General features: G+C 38.9%; 1 protein-coding gene across 1 annotated transcript; it reads right to left on the reverse strand.

The window, feature by feature from the left end:
• Nucleotides 1-13,590: 13,590 nt before the first annotated feature.
• On the reverse strand, nt 13,591-17,128 carry barhl2 (BarH-like homeobox 2). Its single transcript, XM_061240691.1, has 3 exons — nt 16,591-17,128; nt 15,110-15,335; nt 13,591-14,074 (listed from the first exon to the last, which is right to left on the reverse strand). Exons 1-3 carry the CDS (start codon nt 17,126-17,128, stop codon nt 13,762-13,764), a joined length of 1,077 nt encoding a protein of 358 aa, XP_061096675.1. The 3' UTR covers nt 13,591-13,761.
• Nucleotides 17,129-20,512: the final 3,384 nt, after the last annotated feature.

The raw sequence follows: 20,512 nt of genomic DNA on the forward strand, positions 1-20,512 counted from the left end.
CCGGCTTTGATTTTTTCCTCAGATGGCTGAAATAAAAGGGACAGTGATACATATTTCAAGGCCTGAGAATCCACAAAGGGACTTTGGAATAAAGAGGTATAAACCTTTGAACTACACAAAGGTCCATCACTGGCACTTCATATCAGGAGTGCCTTGTAGCCTGCATGTAGACGTGGATGCCAAAGAGGGGGAGACCAGCTGGCTTTCGCCGGTGTGTCCTAGCCCGACAGGCCAGCGGAGTGTCACCCGTATGTCTTGCTGCCCTCTTCCTTCCCCGCGCCTTGCCGTTCGATCCCTCAACCTTCTTTTGGCAGCGGAGCACCGTGAAAGCAACCACTCACTATCAGCTATCCACGGGCCTCTTTGTAGTGCCCCCCGATCTCGCTGCACCGCTAGCTGCATTAAGTTGATTAAAGTGGTCCGCGGGCCTGGGCAGCCGGCTCTCGCGTCGCTCCTAGATTAAAGACGGGCGTTGTGCGCTCCTCTCTAGGTTCCCCACCGAATTGCTGCTTTTAAAAAGGGTCAACAAAAGACAAAAGCCTCCGGACTGAAAGCAATAGAAGGCTTCTTTACCAAAATGATCTCTAATTGGCCCTTTCTTCTGCACAGATCGCTCCTGTGTTTTTTTGCCGCGACAGGGTGACTTACCCGCAATTCTACCTTTAAAAGCCTCTCATGAAAGTCTCAGCTGAGGCTCCTTCTGAAAGTAGTGGCCATTTCCTAAAGTATACTTGTGTAAAAACAGAAATAAAATAAATCGCAGGGGGATGATATCCTGCCATTGTTACTTTCAAAGGAAATATGCAATGGATTCTATCTCTTTGAAGAGTCAAAAAAAAAGTACTTGCCACAACTGCACAGATGTTATGAACTTCTATGGGGTTGAGAGGCATGATTGGCCTATAGCAGTATGAAGTCTGTCTGCAGTGGACAGTATCATTACAGAAACCAGAGATGAGAGGAAGCTAAGAGAGAGGGTTCATTTTCAAAAGATTTATTGGTCAATGTTTAAGACTAAATGAGAGATTATTTGGACATTTCAAAAGATCTGAAGAACATATTAATTATTCTTTTTTATTATTCCTAAAAATGAGTGAACTTACTTGGTTCTGTCAAAGGAGGGCTTGATCTTTTACATCAAAAAAACAGCTTGAATTTTAGCTGCATATGGAACCATGTTCACTAGAGTCCAGTAGTTTTTTTAAATCTATTTTGTTTGGATTTGAATCTAATTTCTTCAGATCACATTACTGAAGTGGCCATGTATGCATCCACAGAGCAAATCCTTCCAGAAAGTTCCTTCAGCTTCCTTGGGAAAGGAAACTGGTGAACACATGGTGATTTTACTGAGTCATCACATCACATTTCCTTGAATTGAAATATAGCCTGGAGGACATATGAATGTTTTATTTCACTTAAGGAGAAAATATGACAATTATTCCAGCTTCAATGCAAAAAAACAAAAAAACAAACGATAAAAGCAGCCCATAGCATTAAAAGCATTGCACAATAATGGCAGCATTATTGAAGTAGCCCTGTTGATGAATGCAGTTGTGGATTTTGATAACTCATTGTGCATGTCTATGACAAATGATAGAATTTTTAATGTGAGATGCCTTCCAGATGCCAAACATTTCCCAAATTATTCTTCAAGAACTGCCGCGGGGACATATATTGAATGCGCTCGAGTATATAAAGGGGCAGCATAAATTACCTTTGGATGCCAATTGCAATAGCGCACCCTGCTTTCGTTTGTAATTGTGTTGCCTCTTCGTTTCACTGCTGATGACATGAAATTAAAGTGTTCTCTCCGCCAGCACTCGGAACGTTTTCTGACACTTGAAAACGATCTACTTTGGTGAAATCGCAGCTGGGCGACCGCTGATTGGCTCCCGCACTGGCTGCCACTAACTTTTGCTGCTTGAGGAGCTGCCTGTGACGGGACAGGTGGTGTTTATGCAGATGAATGAACACATTACTGTGTGCTCTTCCTTTTGCTTTAAACATTAGTGCTTCAAATGTGACAAATCAGATGTTCGTCTTCCACATTCCTGCATTGTTTTACTGCCAGCCGTCCCGGTTTGTGTGTTTGTGTGTATGTGTGTGTGTGTATTTTATGTGCATGGTGTTTGTATGTGTCTGAATAAGAGTATGTACATATGTATAATACATACACATATGAAGTATGAGAGAGTGGTTTTCTAATATCTTTCCAAGGATGCTGTAATCTTTATACAGGGCACAGAGAGCGTATTAATATGGACATGTGCATATTCCACGGGTGCATTTACGGGGGAGGGTATCGAGAAGGGGGCATGATGTTTATCTCGAGATGCGAGGAGCACACTTCATACAATACAATATGACCACATACATGGGAATGTATGGGCGTACGCGTGTGTATGAGCGCGTGTAGAAGCGTACTGTACGTGTATATTTCTGAAAGCGTGCGCGTGTGCGCAGGAGTGTGTGTGTCCTCTCCCCGCACGGTTCATTGTTCAGCGCTATCAGCAGTGGGGACAGGAGTGAGAATGACAGGAGGCTCTGGGAGCTCAGCGGTACTCTTTGTTCTCTGCATGGGAGAGGTGTATCGCCCGCTCCCACCAGCTTGAGAGCCTGATGTGGATACTGCTGACAACCACCAATTACCTCCCTATTATCACTGCATTGGGTCTATAATTGGGCCCATTGACAGAGACCAGGACAACCATGTACACAACCAACTTCAGCATCTCTCACCTTCCCGCCGCAATTAATCTTATCATTGATTTATTCATTACGCATACGTACTGTATGTGCGTCGCGTAGACTTGCGTATATTGTTTTGTGACAATGTATTGGAAAAACTAAGCTAATTTACCTCAATGGTTGAATAAACAAATACATTTGAGTGCTTTATGGGTGATCACTTAGAGAGAGCTCAAAAAAAAATATTTTCTCGGTCATAAAACTATACACCCAGACACTGAGCTAATAACCGCTCGATCTTAACGCAATGATGCTGTGTGGATAGCAATGTAAGGAATATGTACTTCTTATTTACATTTTTTAAATTAATTTCAGTTATCAAAAACTTGCAATAATCCATTCTCAGTACAGGCTGCAATTGTTTCACTCTCAGCACATTTTAAAGAAATAAATAACAGGTGATTAATTATTTTAAATATCATCCAAAAGGTTATGTAGGGTTTAGGTTTTTTTTTTCTTCCCCACAATAAAAATTCCTGTGCCTTTCAGTTGCAGTTGCAGAAGTACTGTACCACAGGAGTACCATCAGTATGTTAGAAAATCTCCAAAGAAAACAACCGTGTGTACTCAGTGACAGTGAGATGGAACTGTATCCCAAGAACGTACAAATAATACAGTACAAATATGTTGTTATATTGTTACTTTTATATAGTTTTAGTATTAGTGGAATGCTATGCTAATGGAAATAATACCACTGTTATATATACTTGCTAAAATGTGAACAGCAATGCAGCACAGGATTTTAGAAGAAGTGTACTTCTCTGACCTTCCTGATATAATTTCCTACAGTATAATTTCAGAATTTTGTGCGAGACAATGTTCCTTTGACCTATGCAGTACAAATAATTTTACTTTGCTTTTCTGGACATGCTGTGTTGAACTGTTGTTTTTGTCTGGAGTGAAGTTTGGAGTGAAATATATTTGGAGTTCCCTCTTCCTGATTAGTGTCATTAAATCAGTATCTACACTGCCTTTGTCTATCATGGTTGATTGAAGATTTATGGATTTAGAGCATCATCATCATCACCATCTACTACCAGGGTGTGTTATGGAGTTCACAGAATTATAAAAAATGACCCCCTCGAAAGAATGAAAAATATTCCACACACTAAAATAAAAAATTAAGTGAACAGCATAACAGTGCAGTGTTCTGTGGTTGCTACATTGCTGAAGGCTACATTGGTAAAACTGCTGAAAATCACATTAACTTACATTTAAATGCCCATTGTCTTTGTCTTGAACACCACGTTTAATCTCAAGGAAAATATCGGTTAGTATCCCAGCTGAGGTGCGACAAACCCTCCCGACCAAACTGGTGTGAAAACACAGTCAACAAAACGAGGACGACACATTTGGATTTCACAAGTAGCATTTTAATGTTTCAAGTGTAAAAATGAGAAATGATGACTGACGTAACCAAAAATAAGTAAATAAACAAGCTCGGAAGACTAACTTGGTCCACCCTACCCCGGCAACCGAGAGAGTTGCTTTGTTTGGGGAGCACTTCATGCCACAGTAGCACCTGCAAGCTTCTGCGGTGCGGTCTTGAATTGCCGGCGAGACCCTGAAGGCACTATTGTGTGGTTCAACTTGACCTGACCTGGCTGGTTAAGCTGAACCATTGTTAACGGCAAATCGTTTCAATGAAGGAGTTGGTTGCTTTGTGGACCTAAAAAGAAAATAACTCTATGAAATAAGCGGCTCTGTGGTAGCGCATCTCGGGAGAGACTGAGCAGTTTTGTTTCTCTACTTCATCTTTGGGCCACTCGCGCAGACCAATGGTGCTCTGCCCTCGACGGTAAAAAGAGCCACTGCCAGAGACCGGGTTCACAAAATGGGGGGCTTATTGAATGGGGTCACGCTAGAAGAGCGCGTTTTCAGCCTCGGCACGCACTCGGGGACGAGCGGCATCGACCATCTTGCCCATCCTTACCGCTGCGAGTGAGACGTCGTCTCCGAGATTTATTTTTACCAAAATAAAAAACAGGCCCCTCTGCCCGTCCTCACATGCCTCAGTTGCCGCATGTCACGAAAAAGCTGACAATTCAGCAGCAATCAACAACTTGTTTTCTACCTCGATACCCGCAGCAGAGAAGGGAGAGGGCCGCTAATGCTCAATGCCAGATTTTAATCAGATTTCTGCCACACTGCAGGCCTGAGCTTGTACCTCACAGGTATCCGCTAACTCGTCTCGGCCGATTTCTTCACACCCTCGTTGCACTTAATGGCGTGGCTTGTCACTCCAGAGAAGTCGGCCTGAAGAAAAGCCTCAATTTAAAAAAACGTAATTAACTCTGACACGACACGCGCTTCCGCAAGGCCGCGCGCGCCCCCCCCTTATTTGTTTGGAAAACAAACAAGGAACAGGGAGACTCCCTAAACGGCGGAGCTTCTCACGTCGTGCGTTTTTAAATTGCACCAGGACTCCAGCAGTTACTCGGTCCTTAAGAACGGCCACGTGCAGCCACCCCCCTAATAGGCAGCGCTCCCCTGCATTCTGCCGCCTCATGGCGCATAATGATGTTGGGACGAAAAACACGGCTCGCGGCGCAAGTTCACGCGTAAACTGATAAAAACCCATTGGCACAGACCAGCTCGGGGTGGCTTGTCTTCACAGTGGCCTTGAGTGGATTTATTTCTGAAATCTCAGTTCCTAAATTACTCCTCGTACACAAAGGGCCAGTTGGAACTTGTATGATTACCAAAATTGGCCACTGCTCTTGTTTTTAGTCTCCTGGCTACTGCTGAGCGAGCACAGAGGGGGAGAGTTGTTGGCTTCCCAGGGGTCGATGGGCAGGCTCTTATTTCCTGCCGGACCTCACCAACAGACACCTCCCAGAGTCTAATTACCACAGAGGAGTTTAAACCCACAAACCCAGGCTCATCTCACCTGCATGCTAACCTCAACACGAACTGTAAAGCGAATTGTTCCGTTACTGTAATAATGGTCCAGCTGGGCAGGAAGAAGAGGAAACCAAAAGGTGGAGGACGGGTATTAGGTACACCATTTACATTAACTCCGGCCTCGCTTCTCCCTATCCGTCTCCGACCACGTGGCACACTACTCTAATTATCCACGAGCATTTCAGCGATCGCTAATTATCCAAGGACCTCCTCATTAGGCGATTTTAAATCCAATCTTAGATCAACACTTGTTCAGACCTCGGGGATTCTTCGTTCCCAACAGCGGTTAAACAAACAATCAGTTCAAAGGATCAGGTATTTCGCGTTCAAAAAAAAAAGGAGGGTAAACAACTGCTCACTTGAAAGAAACGACTCCAGCAGCTCCCCAGCATGAATGCCCCCGATCTATAATTCATTTCGCTCCGAAATGGTCGATTCCTCCTAAATTGGTTCCTAATTTAAAGACCGCTTCTTGGCCCCCTGACAACTCGAAGCAAAAGTCGGAAAGGGTGCGGGTAGCGCTGACCGTTATGGCAATGGCAGACATCTCCAGTAGCTTTCATGGAGCTCAACTATAATGATGCTTGCGAGCCATCGAAGGTGCTGACCAGCTAAAGTGTGCTAGGCCCCGGGGGCACAGAGTCTTTGCCACAATTAGCTCAGGCTTTTAGTAATTAATTCACAATACTGTGTCTGCATTTAATGGCCATTAGTGCTTCGACACAATGAGGGATATAAATGAATGCCACCGGGCCAGAAAGAAACAAGAAAGGGGAAATGTGCTCTCCTCTTTCTGGGAACTAACTGACTCACTTGCTACTGAGTGTCCACTGTATTTCTACATAAAAATAACGCATTTGATCGCAATTCTGATGCTCTTTAATTTCATTGCTATTCAGGCCTTTCCCCTCTCCCTTAATGTCAATGTATAGCTCTATTAAGCACTGGCATAACTAGAGACTGTCAATTAAAATTTCATTTCATATGATCTGTTATTTTAACCTTGAGGCAATTAGCTGTTGTGGAATCATAATGAATTTTGACATCACTCAGTTGTGATGGAACCCCCTAATTGCTCTGTAAAAATTGAGGCTTTGGATAGCAATGCTGACAGACAGTTTTTTCATGTTCTGTACCCACACGTGATGCTGTCTGGTTTGAACTTGAAAGGTAGAGGAACCCCTCCGCTATCCCGTCACTTGACAAAAATGTCTGGGTTCTCTGAAATGATGAGACCCTTTTGGCTTTGATGGGATTCCGCTTCCAAGAGTCCATTCTACAGATGGTTTCGGGAGGGAAAGGATTATCTTGCGGTTGACGTGGTGAGGCCGACCGATAGCTTGGAAACACTCTGGTAACCTGGTTTATTTTACTCACAATTTCAGCAGCCATGGATAAAGAAATTACACACATCTCAACAAGACCAATTCATCATTGAAATATTGTGTTGGGCAACTTCTGGAGTTGTTTATACTGATATTGAAAACATAAAATAATGCCAACATGTTTGGCCATAGGTTTTCCTGAATTAAAGCAGGTTTAACAAAATTATGACCAGTACACAATCCCCTGTATGAATTCAAATTCCAAAGGCATAAACACATTAAAACAGGAATGTAAAATGTAAAACAGGACACCTCTGTTGCATTGGTCTGACCACAATAAAACACACAAGGGCATGTTAAACTCCAGGGAACCATTCCTGTATAGCTATACTTCTCAGGGATGGGCAGATCCAGTTATAATGGGCTTCTGTTTAAACAGATGATATTAGTACTCACATATTTATCATTTAATATTTTAAAGTTCTTAAGAGGAGATTCTGTGTAGATATTACATTTTAGCAATTGTAGTAGTAGTATTGTAGTGTAGTGTAATTGCCAAGAGAGCAAAGTCCGATTCAGCTAAAATATCACAATAATAATGCTATCCTGCAGCTTCACGTGATCCGTGAAGTGTGGACCCTGTTTTGAAAGAGCTAGAGTCTGCTTGCAGTTCAGGCCCAGAAAAATTAGTTTCCGCAGCCGTCCAGTTCCTTTCCCTTTGTTGACATAATCAGACAAATCTGCATACAAACTGTATCCATCTTGAATACATTACTTCATTTGTTCATTTGCATGGTACAGAACAGACTGCTTGAAATGACACATTCATGTGCACATGCAATGACATTTCTAAATACTTCTGCACCCAAGACTTTTTGACCGCAATGGAACTGTATGTCCGTCACTCATAAACAAGCAGGCTCCATGCGGTTTGACGTGGATGTTAATACTGAACGTTTATTAGAAGAATCATGAATATGGTAATGTGCAAGTTATTTTAACACAGTTGTAAAACTTACACTTGTCACTTCACATTTAGCTCAAGTCTTTCGAAAGTCAAACAGTTGGCCTCGCAGAATAGAACAAAGACAATGCCTGGAACCTGGGCAATGATCCCGTAGCCTCATGTTAGACGCTTGTGAAACAAATAGACGTTAGTATCTCTAATAAACCGATATCTCCATCGGTTTAATTTCATATGGTTTAATATGATATGATAAAATGAACAATGTCTTAGAATGAGTGAGACAATGCAGGATAGTAGGCTACTAGGCTATGTCGTGTTGACCTCCTATTTACAACTGTGAGATACACATACAGTAGGCTACTTCATATTTCACCATAGCCGATATGTATAGACCTGCAAACTACCGAATTTCCAATTACTGGATAATCATTAGGTTTGAATAAAAAATAACTACATAAATACATAAATACATTAGATTTTAAACCCGGTTACCAACACACCGAGACCCCACGTTCAAAATGAATGTTTGAAAAATATCTACAAACCTGAACTAGCCTACCCTTCTTAAGACGAGTGTACAGACTGAAGAATGAACAGTAATTTGCACTATCTTGAAGTAAAGTAAGTACAAATCCGGAACATCAGAAGAGCACACTCATACCTGTTGAACCTTACAACACACACATATGTATCTATTTAATTAAATGCAAAATTATGAAGTAGAGGCTCGTGTAATCTATCCTATATATTTGAAGGTAGTCCGTTTTAAGAGCTCTATTTTTAGATGCCTGTAATATTGGTCCATTTCACACCTCATCCAGTAATTGTATGGTTAAAATTTATGCAAAGGGTAAATCACAATGCCTGCCAGCAATCGCAGTCTCTTTGCAGAAATCCCAATTCACACTTTACATGAAGCTAACCTTGTTATAACTATTTCCCAAATCCACCAGCTTTGAAAAAGCATATGTTCACAGCCCACCATCTTAAAATTCATCACTTTGACACCTCGCCATCACCACGGGGCAAGATTAAGGCTCCAACCAACAATAATTAAAGGACATTGGGATGCTTAATGCGCCACTTCCTTTGCTGTAAAATAATAATTACATTTAATATATATATATATATATATATATACACACACACACACACACACACAACACACACAGCAGTTTACTCTTAATATGAACTATTCCGTTTGTTTTCCGCAACTTTAAAAAGCATGTGAGCTGGCGTCTCTGGATCCTAAATATGGAAGATGAGTTTGTATTGTTTAAATTAAAAAATACATCTTCATGTTTGAAAGTGGAGCAAGTGGCGTGATAATGAGTAGGCCGAGGAGAGGGAAAGTGTTATCTCATTAGAGTAATGACTAAGACAGCCCCACCATTACATCAGTTTGAAAATGTGGCAATTAAAGAACCCTATACGCGCTCCTGGAGGCACGAGAACAATCCAATTCTCCGAAGCCCGTGTGTTCCGGCTAATGCGTGTCATGTAAAAGAAAGGACCGAACATCTTCATTTAATTTTACACCCCTCCCCCTTCATCTCTCAACTCATTCTTTCTTCAAAATATTACCAGTAAAATGTGAACTAACCAGCCTAACCAAATCCTTTTATTTATTTATTTTTTTGGCGGTATGACTATGGCAATGTATATCACAACCAACTAATTTAAATTATTAACAGCAAAGGCAATGTAAAAAAATGACAATCGGGATACCATGGCCTATATGGATTTCACTTTGGGTTCAACAGTAGGATATACACGTTTAGCCACAGCTACCAGCTATTTGTAGGCCTACTTGAATTGCATGACAAATGTTGCGATGCTTCAATCAGTTTAGCGATCCAATTCAAAGCACGTTTTATAAAGCCATGACCATTTACAGTGAATAGTTGTTCTGCTGTCATTTGAATCTTCTGCATGGATTCGTGCAAATATCCAACCAATTTCCTCTGCATAAACATGAATTCAGTGCGTATAAAATGGTAATCCATATTCTTAAATTTAGATTATTCTTCATTGTTTGAAAATTGAGAAAGTAGTCTGATAGCCTACTGTAAAGAAAGCAAACCATGTTCTTGAATGTTCTTTTTTTTTTTCAAATGAGCTGTTAGGATTTTCTGAACTGTTACTTAGAATTGTCCTGAATTTACAATACGAACAGTGATTTATTCACATTTGAATTATTAAAGCTTTAAAAAGCATACTTGTGCAGTCACATTTGGGGACATTAAAGCAAACTGTTTTAATGATAATCACAGATGACTGATGCACCTTATAAGACAACCAAGAGACCACGTGTTTGCAACCCCATTAAGGCAAGCTGGTAACTTTTTTCGTATATGGTTGGCTATTCCTACTGGTGAATCTTGGAGGCTTTTTCAAGGCTAAAATAGTTGCATATAAACACAGGACATTGCCTCTTACATAAAGGAGGATGTGTAGCTAAGCGTTAATTTGGAGGGCAGGAGATGTCGACGAAGCAATTTACAATAGCTGAATCAATTATTATTAATAAATTCCAATCGCACACCCTCTCCTGCCTCACACCAATAAATAAATAATGTTTAGAGCACAGGATTACAATAAAATATGTATAGAGACAAGTTTGGAATAATGACTCTATTTAGATATAAGTGTTTATTCTACAAATTATATCGGCCGAATTATTATTAAGCAGGTGCATTTGCTACATGCTCTTGATTAGAGTATACTCCCACTAGTGGAAGTCGCATAACTTGCAATCCATGATGACATGTCTAGTTCTAATTACTGAAAATGTATAAACAACATTCATTTACAGAATATTACACATGCTGAATAGTAGTCATCAGTAATCAGTAGTCCATCGAAGACATAGGCCACATTTAACAAATACGTTTTAATAGTGTAGGCCTATTACGTTTTTATTATAACAGCACCTAAATAAATAAATAAACACCCTAGTGCAAATGAGTCTGCACACCCGAGAATAACTAGACTAACTTAACGAGTATTGCCTTAATTGACAATACCAGTCTTTTCCAGGTTATCAACTGATATTAACGTTTTACAATTATTTAAAAATTAAGCTTGATATTCATTTTACTACATATTTTAACGTCATCTAAAATCTAAAACCGTAAATATATTAAGGGTAAAATTGCTATAATTAAATCATTATTTTCAGTGAGTGCATTTTAAACCTCAAAGTACAATATTTGTCATTGGTGTTCATGCAATTATCTCCTCAGTTTAGTAGCCTGCGGGAGTATACATTATTTTATCTGCATTTAGGATCTTAATGAGCTAATCGCCAACTACTGAAGTAACAGGTTTTGATTAATCAAATGAGTGAGTAGCTTACACGTGCTGAAAATAGCCAATGCCCACATTTTACGTCATTCAATTAATTAAAACTAATGAAAATATTCTTCAGTGTGTGTATTTTTTCCTGGCTTTGTAGCTGTTTTATGATGCGCCATTTCCGTCCATAATACAGTTATTGCTCGTTGAATAGAGGCATAGACACGTTTTTGTTTTATTTATATATTTTAAAAAATTAAAAGAAGCCTTGCGGATTATTATTTTTTGCATCTATTCATACCGCGTGCCTGTTATTTCTATGTACACGAAACCGACCTCTGAAAACGTCAAAGGACCTCGACATTTTAGAAAAATGTACTTTGACCATCCATAATGTGAACATATTTACAATAATATTTCGCAGCATAAACAGTTGTCTACTGTTTTATATCCTATTGATGATCTCTGTGTTCAGTCTGCAAACGTTGCTTTCTGCAAAAAAGTAAAATAGTTAAAGTAATCTCAATGACTGTTTCGATTCAGTACTATTCGTTTTTCACCCGCGTTAAAATATATGGCAGTGACATATGAGTTAAAGGCAGTGACAGAAGTTCTCCGTGTCATTTATTTTTCTTTTTTTACAGACCACAGCAAAGGTCAACTTGGCTTTAACAAGAATTTAATAACATAGAAATCAGCAAACGATTCTCCAATTAGGGAAGCCCAAACAAACGTGCCCCGAGGCTCTTCCATTCTAGAGTCAATTCACATGAAAGCGCCCCCTTACCACAATCCTCGGGGGGACGTGATCATACTTAAAAAGAAAGTATTTTAATGTTCATTTAATTGTGGACTCTCTAAAAGCGCACTTTTGATTTAGCTCTTTCTGATAAGCAACAAGATGCGTCTTTCCAAAGAAATGGCTATATATTATGAAGATACCAAATATGTGCTGGAAAACACGCTTCCCTTTATTTACTCAAAGTAGTGGTAATGGATTTAGAAGAACTATAATTTATTTTCCCCTATTTGCGCATATGTTAGGATTCCAGTTTTTACTCGGCTGAATTGCCTACTAGAAATTATGTAGTGGTTTTATTTAACCCGCGGTTTTAAAATTACAAACTAGCAAGCGTATTCATGTATTTTACATTTGCATGATAGCCTACATTTGGGACCAAATAATATCTATCTCACAACTGGTATAATGTAAAATGAAATGGTTCGATGACAATACCGTATCCCAACAGAAATGCAAATACCGAATAAATGAAATAGGCAAAGTTTACTTTCCAAATGTACTTATATTTCTGCACCAAGCCTAGGTTTAACTTAGACAATGAATAAAACATCTCGGGGGATTTTTTAAAATTGTTTATGTTTTAATTTTTCTTTTAAGGCTTTCGGCATCTTTGATTGCTCACGCTGAGAAGCCTCGCGCCTGCTGTCTGTCCTAACCGGTTGTCTGAAGCGTTCTGCTGCCACGGAACAGCTGCCAAGCTGGGACTACCTTCCCGTTTCCCAGGCCGGCCTCCCAGCTCATCAAATCATTTATTCTCACCGTCAGAAAGCTGCTAAATATTCACACAGAACCATCGTCTTATTTGAATAAGCACAGGCTACAGCTATTCAACTGAGATTTTAACGAAGGAGAAAATGTAAAAACATAAAAGACTGACTCAAATGACTCAAAACATGTAGCCTCATGCTATGTAACATGTAAACCACTAACCCCATTATTTTAAGCCAAGCAAAAACTGCTAGAATTTCATATAAATATGAACGTAGAGTTTCTGCTCAAATTATTTTGCGTCGGACAGATCTTCACTACGGTAGAACAAAAATTGATCACAGGTTTCAGTGCTTGTAAAAAAAATTAAAGTTTTTATTGTTGTTACAGAATGGCATTGATAGAGAACCCCATCATAACATGATGTCAACCAAGCACAAATAAAAACTAATTTTAATTAATTATTCGTTTTTACCTAATTATCGAATTTAAACAAATGAAGGAAACAAATTTGCATGTATTATAAGCGGACCTCTCTGACGACATATAATAAATATCTCACTCAGTACACTTTATATTAACGCTGCATGCCTCTTCAGAAGACAAGAATAAAAAAGACCTTGAGAAAGAGTGCGAAGTTCCCAGGCCATCGTCGTCGTGTTTTTCTGAAACGTCTCTGAGATGCACTTTGTGACACTCCTTTCAATCCGACCCTTTCTTTCCACCGTATAAACTTTATAAGTTTATTTGTTAGTATAAGTGTATTTGTACAAAAGAAAATAGTAATAATAAAAACAAACAAACATTTGAAGAAGTCCCTTTTTTCTTTTGGGGGCTAACGTTTACAGTTCAATGTTTTGTTAGAACTAGTTCATATTAAATATCACTTCTGTTTGTTCTTCAATAAAATCGTCTCTGTCTTGTCTTTTGAAAAGTCTTTTTAGTTAGGAACAGTTCCTCACATTTCATGTGTTCAATAGGCTTTTGATGTAGTTGCTGTTTTTGTTTGTTTACCGAGGATGTGCCGTGCCGGGAATGGGGTTAGCCAGTGGATTTAATGCTGGTTGCCCCCCTGGCCCAAGACCGTGGATTAGAACCCTCGGGACAAGAGGCCTCTGGAGACTGGGATGTGGCGCTGACGGAGTCCGGTACATACTGCTGTACATTGCGGCGGCTGCGGCGGCTGCTGTCGTGCTGTCCATGGTGCCCAACAAGCTCGGGTGATAGAAATATGGAGATGGGAACATTCTTTGTAATGCGGAATAATTTCCAGCTTCAGCCAGTAACTCTAATCCGACAGCGGTCTGCCTCTTCCACTTCGTCCTGAAATCAGATCAAAATAGAACAAATCAATTATTAAACCTGCTCAGAATCCATGAATTCCCTAAACACACCTTAAATCAGTAGGCTTAATCACTTGGCGCATATATTTGAGTTAATTGCCTTAATTATGTGAATTACAATTATGGCCTATGAAGGCCTAATATAAAATGATAAGCATTATGAAACTATTCGAAAAGTTAAAAGAAGGATGTGCAGGCTACTTTTGCTTGTGAAATCCTTGTAAGAATTAAATCCCTGAAAATGAGATTGATACATTTCAATTGAATAATGACACTAAAGGTTGATTTACACATATGCTTCACTAAAACACCCAGGGCTAGTGCGGCTGGTGCTTAAGTAATTGACTTTTATTTATACAGGCCTGTAAGGGTACACAATGCGCAAAAAAGCCTGCAAATGAATGAGCCGGAAACAATCCTATATATGTATTTAAACAAAAAGCACTTGAAGGAAAGCTATTGGTAAATATTTTTGTACATGTAGTAGCCTACTAAGTTCATACCCTACATATAACTAAGTAGGTTTTATTTAAATAAAGTAAATTATTCTTTGTTACTGAACTCAGAACATGCCGAGTAATTCAACCTTATTTTAAGCGTGATCCTCCACATTTCAGAAAGGGCAGATAATTATTATCATTAAACAGATGGGTGCCCGGGTAGCAAACAAATGAACCACTGCCATGTCCATTTATGACAGGGCAGTTGAGATGGCTGGAATGGTCATTCGAATTAAGATAGTCCAAACAATGTAGTCTAGCAAAAGCAAATATGAACGCGCTACATGACAAACTGTAGCGTAAAAGGATAGCACACGTTCGGTTATACATGTCATATGCTTACAATTATCTAGCTGGTTCACTTTAATGTGTTAAATCGTCAGAGCTAAAAACTCGCAGCGCTCCAATTGTAATTTAGTTTAAAAAATGTAATTCACATCTTTTGGCTATATAAGGAATATATGATATTGATTTTAAATAATTGTCGTATTTGAGTAAAAATAGTTTGTGCTTACCGTCGATTTTGATACCAGGTTTTCACCTGTGTGTCGGTCAGATTGAGGGCTGCGGCCAAGTCCATGCGATCCTGTACACTGAGATATTTCTGGCGTTCGAAACTCCGCTCCAGCTGGTTGAGTTGATGGTCGGAAAAAGCCGTCCGTGCTTTTCGAGGTTTTTTAGAGCGAACCGGTGGACTGTCTCTGCTGCTTGATATCTCTCTGTCACCCTCCTCTTTTGTTCCTAAATGATGTAAAAATGTAAAAATGTTAACACCTATTTAATTTGGCGAAAACAACTGCGCATCACAATGCGAAAAGCTCACGCAAATAATTCAAAATAGGCTAGCATTAAGCAAAATCAATTCCCCCCAAACCACACCAATATTCATGTTACATACTACTAAATAGACAGCAGATTGCCACTAAATTCTGGCTCATATGCAAACGCCATTGTTTACCAGTAGGCTACGGTTACTTTGAGCTGCAGACTGAATAGGCTAATGAAATTAACCCGAGAGGTTTGTCAATAGACACACATAACACATTTACTACGGCCTATATCAAGAATTTTAAGAATCAAGGCAAGCAGATTGATCCGAATTGGAACTGTAACTGGGATCGCAGAGCACATTCAGTACTGCAATAAAAAAATCCGGATTGTATTTGTCAACTTTAGTTTTTTCACTGAAAAGCTGGGAAATCGATATGTCAATCCATCTCTATTTGTAGCAGTTTCTGCGGCGCTCCATGATCTCCCCGGTAGGAAGAACAATAATCTCTCTAATTGACCCACTAGGGAGGCTGGCGCGCGGGGAAGAAATCGCCTGGTTCTACATCTGTGTTCGGTTCTGTTATGGTAATATGAACCACCAAAATGACAAACATAATAATGCTGTATTCAGGAGCTCATGTTATACCTATATAACAAAAATTCACAAATTTACACATCGTGTGTGTGTGTGTGTGTGTGTGTGTGTTAGAGAGAGAGATAAAGATAGAGAGACTTTTATGGCTAAAGAATGACAACTGATTGTGAGATATTGGTGTGCATTTCGGAGATGAGAAGGAAATTGGCCTGATCTAGAGAAAATCTACATAATTATATAGGCCTTAATAATAATAATAATAATAATAATAATAATAATAATAATAATAATAATAATATGTAATAATAATAATAATAATAATAATAATAATAATAATAGCAGCAAGTAGTAATAATGAAATTAGTTGAATTAGTTGTATTACGGGTATGTAGACTACTAGCCTATAGGCTAATGATTTACTTATGCTAACAGGACTTTGTTCAGTTTTTTAAAACAAAATCCATCAAATTCACCATTCATATGAGAATGTTTTCAAATGATATAATCAACTCGATAGTATACTACTCTAGCCAGTACAACATAAAATAGGCTAACATCTTTGTTTTAAATCTCACACTTTGCGGCAAAAAAATTATCCAACATATTTAAAGGGTAGAGATGCTTGCTTACCGTTACATTTCATGTCGTTCTGGATGTCATCACGTTTGTCCAACTTGCTTCTAGTTTCATCTTGCTCTAATTTTGGCCTGAAGCCGTCCGTTGCCGTGGCGCTCTCTGGTTTTGGGGTGTGATGGGGTGATGGCACGCTAGTGCTGTACGGGGCGCAGGCTGCCAGTGGTTTGCTGTCGCCCAGAATGTCTTTGATTAAGAAAGAGGAGGTGGCAGTCCGCGGGGCAGAGCCGGCTGCTCCGAGCTGAGGTGATAGCTGCAAACTTTGCTGTTGATTGTGATGATGGTGGTGATGCTGAAGGCTGTCTTGGACCAGATGCGGATCGGCGTGCTCCATGGTAACCGAAATGGGGGACGAGGGGGCAGTTCCCACAGTGTCTATCTCCGAGCATGGTGATGGGGTGGCCTGGCTCCTGAAATCCGCGGTCCTGCTGTCACCAAGACGGAAATCTCCGTTCATTAGAACCGGGCTACCAGAACTGGTTGTGTTTGATAAAATAGTGTCTATTCCAAAATTAGACCCGCTGGATCCTTCCATAGTAAGAAAAAATGTTATTATGTAGCCTTCATAACAAACTTTAACAAGCTAAAGTTCTCCATGCATTTCAGAAATAAACATATAGCACTTAAACGCCGACACTGAATACCAACCTTGTGCAGTCTAAAAAACATAAATAGTAATACAAATAATAAATAAACAAAGTATTCGGGAAAAAAAATCCTTTTAGTGTTTTACAAACGGCCCGAACGATGTACTCTCCAAGACTTCGTTACAATCAATGTAAAATTAGAAAAGCAGTGCTTCTGTGTAGTCCACGTCCTTTTGTTCAGGTTATTTAACTTTCTCTCAAAGTTGAGGTGTGGAGAGATTCGGAGGGCTAACTGCTCGGCACCACGCTCTCTTTTTGCTTGCAATCGTTCTAGTGTTGTTCTACAATGACTTCCTACACTGACGTCACATCCATTGCAAAGGGAACTCATATTTTCTCCTTTATTATAACACACTGCCCGTTTTATCCTCCTCTTCTACCATTGGTTGTACCATGACGCTGCGCGCACTTAACCAATCAATGAGTTGTTACTTTATCTTGTCAATTTCCAGCCAGCCATTGAATTCTGAATGCTCTTTTTAGCACAACTCATGCTGTCTTAAATAGTACCGAAGATAAGGAGAAAATACGTAGCGAAAAAAAATGTTCAACATTGTTATTTATTGAGGAAAAGCTACAAAATAAAACTATAACGTTAGGTTTATTTTAAACCTTTTAATTTAAATATATTACACGTTTATAGGCCTACATTTGCGTATACAATTTGTGTCCGTCTTTTTCATTTCTCGTGTGGATGCAAATAGAAACTAGCTTATTTAATTAGAATTTTTACTTCTGATTTATTTTCTTTTCGCAAAATAGTCTTATAGGCTAAAACCGACTAAACCGACTGTTCAGTTTCTCCGTCATCAGTGACAACTATTACCGCAGTGGCACCGTAATCAAAACAATTCAAATAAAGTTTAATGTTGACAGTTCTTAACCTTTTTCTTTTCTTATTTGCAAGTACTGTTGGCCTACAACAGCGATGTCAAACTCGTGATTATACTATTGTACTATGCAGGCCTATTGCAGGTATAGCTACAGTGTTCCTAACAAGAATACAATTATGCGACGAATGTCAGGCGCAAATTGGTAGGCTGCCCCCCCCCCCCACTAATGACGGGTTTCCCTGTCTTCCTTAATAAATATGACGAAGTTATGCGAAAACACCAAAGTAGGCTCAGATATTTGCAGAATCCTAAAACACAGAAACGAACTTGTGTGGAGGTGTTGGGGTCTGTGACTCTTGTTGAATGTCTGAAAAGTGCAGTGAACGGTGCACGACTCAAGATGAACAGTGTTGAAATAGTGGAGTAATTATGAAGTGCCAATGACTAATACACAGCTGTTCGAATGGTATGTGAATTTAAAAAACGTGTTGACTAAAAGCATGTGTTCACTAACGGAAGTCACGTCTGATTTTCACGAGTAGTCTTCTGGATTATTAAAAAAAAAAATCTACATTTAACCTAACAGGTAATTTCTTTATATTGTAGCTACAGATGTATGCTCCTGTTATCCATTTGCACGTCTGTATAGTGGCTACAACGAAAAGCATTCAAATACATATTATATTGGACAGACTGACATATAACACCGATGTTGGAGAAGATGGTGTATATCAAGAGTGCTCTTCGTCTCTTCCAGATATGCATTTCTCTCCTGCAGGTTTGTTGTGATAGCGTTTTCCGTGGACCCCGCCGTGACTGGCAGACAATTTAACAATATTCTGCTCTAAGCCATGCGGAGACAGGCGGTTAAGATTGACCGGCGTGGGACACTTCATAGGTTTGTGTTGTGGCATTTGTTTTGTTATATGAATTATATGATTCAATTCAATTTACAGTATTTTCAAGGCAGTCTTAAAAAAAAAAAAAAAAACTTATCAGGATATTTCTATGTTTTTTTTTTTTTAATGTACTGGGTTATGGATTGCTTTATTATGACTTCGTACGTGTCCTGCAACTGAATTAGTGGAATTTGCTCATGTTTATTTGTATTTTAATTCTGGAAAATACAGATTGTGTTTTTCTTGGTATTTTATTATTATTATTATTATTATTATTATTATTATTATTATTATTAATTATTATTATATTATTATTATTAATTTATTATTATTACCAATAAACGAAATAATTGATATTGATAACTGCACTTACACTGCAGATTAAATAGTGAGAGTGAAACAAATGTGTTGCGAATATGAATGAACCATGGAAATGAATGATTATAATTATTTATGAATTATTAATTAACTATCTTCCTTATATTCAGCCCTGATAGGGGTAAGCTGCAGAATGCAGAATGGTCACGTTTGCTGTATGTGAACATTATTGACAGATGCACGTAGTGCAATCTGTTAAGAGAGCTTTTCTTTAAGCAATAGTCAGAGTGAGACGACATCGACAATTCTAACGATGAGAAGTAGGCTACGGTTTTTCTTTCCACAACATAATAACATCAAAGATCCTTTAGGTTTTCAAATTACATTATGTGTTGCCTGTATACTGCAATCACAAAATATATCAATGTAAAAAAATGAATGAATTGGTAGACCTATAACCCTGGTTGTGGGGCTATCGTGAATTTATTTTTTGGTCACTGTGTATTTGGTTGGGTCTGGACATGAAAATACATTACATACATTACAGCAAGCAGCCTGTGTTATTTTGTGGCTGCAGTGATGAACGTTTAGTTACATTTTACAGCTACAAAAAAGCTTACAGCCTATGTGAATTGACCGATTGCTGATTATACAAATGAAACTAAAATATGTTAATAACAAGATTCCGTCAAATATATATATGTATTTTTTTATTAAATGACAGGCCGCTCAAGGAGCAAAAAAACCTTGCTCCCACTGAGACGATACTTGCGTTTTCACCACAAGGCGGCGACAAAGCAACTACGAAAACAATATCCAAGAGTTCGATGTCCATAGGCCTACATTTTACTCACAAAAACATGGTCAATAACTATGCATTAGAAAGAAAGAAATAAAGTTCAAATTTGATCCATTTCACCTGCACACTGTTGGAGATGTGATCATAATTATAGATTAATCTTTTAAATGCGCAAATATGTGTAATTTGAAATTCAGGCAATCATGTGAATAGATGGACATAACATTAATGGCGGAAACAAATTAATTCAGAATATTTTATTAGAAGCAACAGCATAGTGCATAATCCGTTTTAGACGACCACATCAGTTGCATACATTATTGTATTTGTGTAGGCCTTGTTTTCCGGAACTGAGTTCAAATAATACACACTGCCGTGATGCCTGTGTGCAGTGCTGCACTCATCTGGGCTGTAAAATACGCA

Source organism: Conger conger, chromosome 4, assembly GCF_963514075.1.
Source record: "Conger conger chromosome 4, fConCon1.1, whole genome shotgun sequence".
Taxonomy (NCBI): domain Eukaryota; kingdom Metazoa; phylum Chordata; class Actinopteri; order Anguilliformes; family Congridae; genus Conger; species Conger conger.